Source organism: Alligator sinensis, unplaced genomic scaffold (assembly GCF_000455745.1).
Source record: "Alligator sinensis unplaced genomic scaffold, ASM45574v1 scaffold1216_1, whole genome shotgun sequence".
NCBI classification, from domain to species: domain Eukaryota; kingdom Metazoa; phylum Chordata; order Crocodylia; family Alligatoridae; genus Alligator; species Alligator sinensis.
The window spans coordinates 2,709,628-2,716,643 of NW_005842018.1; the positions used below are offsets into that span (position 1 = coordinate 2,709,628).

The 7,016-nt window shown below is 45.6% G+C and overlaps 2 protein-coding genes across 5 annotated transcripts in view; one reads left to right on the plus strand and one right to left on the minus strand.

Annotated features, from left to right (window-relative positions):
• CDC123 (cell division cycle 123) overlaps positions 1-212 on the minus strand; it is a 54,985-nt gene extending 54,773 nt beyond the window's left edge. Inside the window, exon 1 of the mRNA XM_006022139.3 lies at positions 55-212. Coding sequence (XP_006022201.1) covers positions 55-128 — 74 coding nt within the window. The 5' untranslated portion in view covers positions 129-212. The remainder of the gene's footprint in view (positions 1-54) is intronic.
• Positions 210-7,016, plus strand: part of NUDT5 (nudix hydrolase 5) — a 20,712-nt gene continuing 13,905 nt past the window's right edge. For 2 of the 4 annotated variants that reach the window (XM_025202271.1, XM_006022140.3), the window contains exons 1-3: positions 313-448; positions 2,055-2,120; positions 5,608-5,693. In XM_025202271.1, coding sequence (XP_025058056.1) covers positions 5,631-5,693 — 63 coding nt within the window. In that variant the 5' untranslated portion in view covers positions 313-448; positions 2,055-2,120; positions 5,608-5,630. Of the gene's footprint in view, positions 449-2,054; positions 2,121-5,607; positions 5,694-7,016 lie in introns of all 4 variants that reach the window. The other 2 variants (XM_006022141.3, XM_006022142.3) reach the window with 2 other exon arrangements.

Here is a 7,016-nt window from a genome sequence, read left to right on the forward strand (position 1 = left end):
CTGCGCTCGCGGGGGAAGGGGAAAAGCCCCCTGCCCCAGCAACCCCAGCCGCACCTGCGGATGGTGAGGGCGCGGAAGCGCGGGTACCAGGCCGAGAACTGGCAGTGCAGCACCTGCTCCTTCTTCATCCCGCCCCGGAACGCGCCACGCAGCCGCCGGCAGCTCTCCGCCAATCGTGGGCGGCGCCGCGGGGTGACCCGGAAGCGAAACCAGGGGCAAGGGCAGAGGTCGTACGAGCGAGCGAGGGGCGGGGCGCGCGGCGTCGCGGGCAGCCAATCACCGGCTGCGTTCGGTGACCCCCGTCGGGGCAAAGGGCAAAGGTGAGCGGACGTTCTTAGGAGCCCTTCTGCTCTTCGTCTCGTCTCCTCTCCCCCCTAGGTGGTGGTGGGAGCGCGCAGAGGAGGGAGAAACAACACAGGCCCAGGGTAGCCATCCTTCCCCTCTACTGGTGAGGCTACATCTCCAGTCCTGCGTCCAGTTTTGGGCCCTCCACTACGGAAAGCACGTGGACACATTGGAGAGAGTCTGGGAGAGGGTGACCAAAACGGTTGTGGGGCTGGGGGACAGGGCCGGTGAGGAGAGGACGAGGGAACTGGGCGGATGGAGTCTGGCGAGGAGGAGACAGGGGGTTTGATAGCAGCCTTCGTGTAAACAAGTCTCCTTTCTCTGGCTCCGACGTGTACGAGCGAGTACTAAATGACTGCACGATAACCGGAGTGGCTCCACGGTCATGTCGCCGAATGGTTTTTCGGTGGCGCTGACCGTGCGGTACTACTCGTTACTATTGTGCATCAGTGTCGCACGTCATGCTTCCTATCACGTGACGCTACTGCGCAGTCGGCATCTCGTGTAGACGCGGCCATCGTTTCCTAAAACTTGCTGCCATCTCATTGAGGCAAACTCGCCTAACTCCTCTTGCACGTCGGCTCGCTAGAATGATGATGATAACTACAATGTGCTGGAAAAAACTCATTCTGGTTATCCAGAACAACCGACGTCAGTTTTGTTTTGTCTCAACATTGCAGCAGAAACTGTCTATGCCTTTCTTGGCTTATACTCTGCTGGGTAGCTGCTAGGGCAGAAACTACAGGTTTTTCCTCATAATCTGGCAGTCCTTGACGTCTTTTCATTCTTGCCATTATTCATTTCATGGTCTGTCTCCTGGAGTGTACGTTAGCTCAGGATTTTGTGTTTAGTTGTTTCTTTGCCTCGCCAGTAAGGTCTATAGCTTTGCAAATGAGGTTTAACTTGTGCTGCTGTCTGTTCCTATCTGCAAAGTCAAATGCATTGCTGCAGTGGCTGTAGGTCAACAGATTAGAGGGAGAGTTAGGATCTGGAGGATAGTTTCATCTAACATACACGTGTTGAAGTATTATACACTGCATCTCACGCATGAATAAAGTTCATGATGGTGTCCATTTACAGCATGATTTGAAAGAGCCCCTCACATAGTGAGAAACCTAGTTATGTTGTTTCATCCTGTTCCTGTTTTAGAATGATGTACTTGAGCAGTTGCTGAAATCTGGTTAATGTCAACTGGAAAATATAGCTGGGATCAAGTCATGCCTTTCAAAAACTGATTTAGGGAAGCTAATCCATGCTTTTAGTGCATCTTGGGTAGATTATTATAATGTCCTTGTAGTAGGGCTACCCTGTAAGTTGATTTATTGACTCCAGTTGGTTCAAGATTGCAGAGGATGCATTGAGAAACGATTTTCAGATCATTGGAGTTTGTCTTCAAGAGGAGTTGCATGAAAATTAAACCGTGGATGTAAATGGCTAAACTCCATCAAGTCTGAATTTGGCCCCTGGAGGGGTAAGAGGAGTAGTTGGAATGAAATGCATATAATGTCCTTTAATAATATTAAATGTAAGAGTGATTGCATCAGTGATTTAGGCTGAGAACCTAAGAGAAACCTGTATGCATTGGTTAATGTTAACATTGCACAGCTTACTATTAAAGCATTACTCTAATGACATTCCACTGATCTTGACACCAATGATCTGATTTCAGGAGATTTCCCTTTTATCTCTTTTGTGTTTAAATGATGCAGGACTGAGTGTTGTTCTGGGTTATACCACGTCAAGTGATAGAAGAGAGCATCTGTCTTCAGGATAAGGTACATCCTCACATCTGTGATAAAGGTTCAGTGGTAGTCTTTACGCTACAGTTACAGACCAGTTACAGTTACTTATTTTCAGCTGCATTTTATTTCGTTTATGGTCTGACCTGTAATGTTAATCTCAAAGCATGACTGACATGAGTGTACGAGTTGTAACCTTCAGTTAACCAAGGGATATTTCAGTTCTACCACCAGAAATTCTCTTAATGTTCTCTGAATGTGAGTCATGGAGCTTGTGCACCAACTAGTGGAAAAGATCAAAATTACAGAAGCTGAGGTGCTATGGGATGGATCTCTTTCTCCTTCTGAAGTTGTGAAGCAGGAGAAAGTAATTTTGTTTATTTTTCGGCTCATGAGCCAATCAAGCTGATTTTTTTGGTTTATTTAAACTTCATAGCAAGTTTTCCTTGTATCTCTCCTTCAGATGACAGTGGTTGGTTTGAAAGTGCAATATTTTAGGCTATAGGGAGGTTACCAGTGGAGTTCTTCAAGGATCACCCTTCTGACTGGTCTTTCTATAATATTTTTGCTAGTAACTTTCTCTTAAAATTAAGAGTGTGCTAATGATGATGACACAAAGTTGTGAGGCAATATCACTAGAATGGAGGATCAGTATATCATGCCAGGAAGAATTTGTTGATCTTGAGAACTGAAGTAATTGAGATGGAATTAAATTTCACAGTCAAGAGTACAAGCTCATGCACTCAGAGAATTTCTGCTCTAAACTGCGGGTGTATCTATTTGAAACGAGGGAAAGGCTGGAACATGTTAGTCAATCACAGGATGACTACAGGCTACTGATGTGATGCAACTGTAAAAAAGATAAATGTGACGATAGGATGAATTGGGCAAGATATTTCAAGTAGATAGAAAGGTGGATTAATGTTGTAAAGCAGGGGGTTTCAACCTTCTTTTGTCAGGGCACCACTGGCGGCTGGTCGAGAAGCAGGGAGTTCTCTGGCAGGTGGCCGACAAGTGTGTGTGTGTGTGTGTGTGTGGGGGGGGGTCCCCTGGTCAACGAGCAAGGGAGGGGGTCCCCGTACAGCACATGGCAGCGAAACCAGCAGTGCCTGCACCACTGTCGCGTACCCCTGCAGCCTTCCAAAGTACACCCAGGGGTATGTGTACCCCTGGTTGAAAACCCCTGTTGTAAAGGGAGTCATGGGACCTCATCTGGAATATTGTGTACAGTTTTGGTTACATGTTCAAAAAGATGTTGTCAAACTGACAGAAGTACAGAGAATGATTAGTAGGATGACTAAGGTGACAGAGACATACTCTTGCACAGTTTGTGTTGCCTGTAAACACAGTGGCTGAGAGGGAGATGTAACTGCTGCTTGTAAATACCAAGTTGTCAAGAAGGTCAAAATTCCATCCCAGGTGGCACATTGGGCAAGTGTGGTTAAGGCACCGCTGGCTTTGCAGCCAGTGGCACGCAAGAAAATGATGTGGCCAGGATAACATCCCATCGCCCTTGACGTCCCAGCTGGAAATACCAGGAACCCAGTTATGGTTGTATTGACTTGTTTTTTTGGCCATTGTGAGACGCTTGAACTGTTCCATCACTACCCCTCTTAAGTATTACATAGATAAGAGCTATATAATAATAATTTGTATGGACATTTAAATTTTAGAATTTAAAAAAATAGGAGAAGACTCCTAATCCCTGAAGGAATGAATCTGAGGAAGGGCCTTCCATAACCATTTGCAGTCAAAAACACTAGCTTCAAGTTGGAGTGTAGGATTGGGTTACCTACATTAACAGGGAAGAGGGATTAATGATCCAGCAAGTTCCTTCCAGCCCTGTGTTTCTGTGCATCTTTAAAGTCTGAGACATTGTCAAGAAAGATGTCCTGGCTTCATCCATCAGTCATCGCATTTGCACTGGCCGCTTTGGACCTGAGAGCGAGAGCCTGGCCTGAGCATGGATCGTAGGCATGGGCTTTTTATAAATCATTTTGTTACAGTTAGAAACTGATTCCTACGCAAAACAAATGACATCCCTTATCTTTGTAGAATTGTTCTGGGAGAGGGATGTTGTAAGGCATATGCATAAAGACGAGAACTGAAAAATATACATGGAATGTGGTAAGAAAGTCAAAGATGAAAAACACCAGCTAAAGTTGGAGGTCCAGGGGAGGGTGGTGTGCAAGCTTCCTTGTTGCTGCTACCTGGCTTTATCTAGCTCCTACTGAAGTCAGTAGAAAAGCTGCTAAAGGTAGCACTAGAAGTTGGCTTAGAGCTTTGGCTCATGAACCCTAAAGATGGCAAAACTAAATTTTAGATTGTCTATTCCAGGGGTGTCAAACTCATTCCAAGCCCCCAGTTGGATCCATACTGCAGGGCTCCTTGCAGATTGGAACTTGTGGCTGTGGTGGTTGCAGTGGTGGGAACCTGGGGGCAGTGGTGGAGGTCCAACGGTGGTAGATGGTAGTGGGGGTCCAACAGTGGAATGGCCAAGTGCCATGGTAATCAGGGCTGTTGCACAGTCTTTGCTTGCCCTTCTGCCACTGAGATGGATCCCACGGGCAACAAATTCTGCAACAGACCATGCCCCCAACTTCCGGTAGCCCATTTATAGACCAAAGTGCCAGATGGAGTGGCTACACAGGCCAAATCCAGTCTCCAAGTCATGTTTGACAGCCCAATTTGTTTCATCTCATTAGAGCTAAATAGCTCTCCTTCAGCTTGGGTGTCAAACACATCTGGCCTCAGACTGGATGAGTCACCCAGGGCTGGTCCACAGGCTGGATCTGGAGCATGGAGCTGCATCATCTTACCTTGAGGATAATTGGCAGCAGCATTAATTGCCATGGCTCCTGGAGCTGCAGCAGTTGCAGCTCATTCCATTGCTGGATTTCAGGCCCCGTGGGCATCTCTGAGGGCCAAATGATGTGGCTCTGTTCTCTGGCTATGGCCCCCAGGGCTGGAAATCTGGCCCCAGGAGCCATGGCAATTAACACTGCCACTGCTCATCCCACCACCAATGGGTGGTGGAATGAGCAGTTTTCTCTTCAAATTCCTTTTGAGATTGCAGTTCTTTTCTTAACCCTGCTGGCACAACGTTTTGGTCTCCAGTCCAGCTCATGCTGTGGCAACATATTGCCATAGCCTTGCATTGAGGTCAAAATGGGGCATGGCAGCTAACATAAAGTCATAAGCCAACACTGATGGGAGGCATGACTGGGACACTTGGCCTATAAATCACACAGAGTAGATCCTCCGCTGGTATAATTGTTCTAGCTCCTTTGCAGCTGGTGGAAATATGACAGTTCAAACCAGTTGATGATATAACCTGTAATTCCAGTTACACCTGGAATCACTTGTCTCATAGCTACACCCATGATATTTGTAAGACAGTGATTGGTTTTGACATCAAGTGGTACTAAAAAGTCTTCATTTGTCAGCTTGGAATACAGTGATAAACACTTTAACTTTACCTTGAAGGCAAATATTGACTCTGTTTTGTGTGGACTTTGTGCAGGTGAAAGACCATTATCCCTGAAAATGGAGGACAAAGCAAGCGTAGATCTTCCAAAAGCCACCAGAGAAACCATCCTTAAAAATGAGGTATAAAGTTTTTCTTTTGGAACATTTGTATTGTATTTGTTATATAACATAGCATTTATTTAAGAGTTGTTAAGGAATGTTAGGAAATATGTCTATTGAGAGTGAGAACACATTAGACTCCGGCATGTTAGATGTGTGAAGGCAGTATGGTCTAAGGAGGTGACATGCAGATGGTGTGGGGTTTTTTTGTAAGCTTTTTATGTTTTTCTATATTAGCAGAATCAGAAGATGTCAAGTCTCATTTTCCCTGGCTATAATGGTTCTGGTTCTGTGGATATTATAACATCTACTATGAGCTCTCTTATCTTAACTTAAGAGCTTCAGGGGCATTGGTATTTTAATAGGGAAATCTTTTCTTTAAAGTATCTGCTGGCCTTTAGAGTAAAATAGCATTTTAAAATCATTTCAAATAATTTCTCTCTCTGTTACAAGGCTTTCATTCTTGATTCTCATGGTGTCATCATTTTATTAGATTTCTCATCACCAGAGTGTTTTCCAGGGTAGGCAGCCCTGTGAACTAGCAGGGAGGAAAACTGTTGAAGTATAAAGCAGCATTTTTTCTGTGGTTTTGCTTTATTTAAAAAAACAAAAAACCAAAAAAAACTAGACACTAGCTTTTGAAAATTCCCTGGTCCTGCTTACTTTTTCTGGACAATTCCTCTCCCCTTCCTTTTGGGATTTTTCCCCCTCAAGCAGTGTTGGAGGACTGCAAGCAGATCTAGTCTCTTCCAGACTATCTGGTGCTCCCTGTGGCTTTCACAGACATCTTACTCTTTACAGCATTGTTTCAGGGTTAAATTTACAACCTGTCTGCCCTTGGCCTTATAATGAAGCAGTCTGTAGTTTTGTTAAACTGTAGAGTCCAGTTTCCTGCTGCTGCTGGTGTCCCTAGCTGCTTAAAGGATGCTGCTACATTTACTAGAACAAAAACTATTTTTATTGGCCCTAGACAGAGAAATGAAAACTAAAAGCCGATTCTAAAATGGGACACAGCTGGCAGAACACTGCAAAGCACCTTCATCAGGGCCCAGATGAGGGATTTATCTTCCACGGCATAAAACTCTCTCTCAGGGCATGTCTGCCACCCCCCAGACGCTGTTAAGCTCAGTGCCGAGAAGCACCCCCCTCCACTTATGCCAGGTCAGCAGTGCCAAACCTGGATGCGAGGCAGTGGAGCCACATCTCACAGCTGCCTTCAAACAGGCCAGAGATGGAGAGCTCACCAGCTTTGGCAGGGAGCTTCATTCTTCATGTTCTGGGTTTGACTTGTACAAAAAGCAGCAGCTGGTGTGGCACAGTTCTCAGCAGTGCTCTCAGGAATGC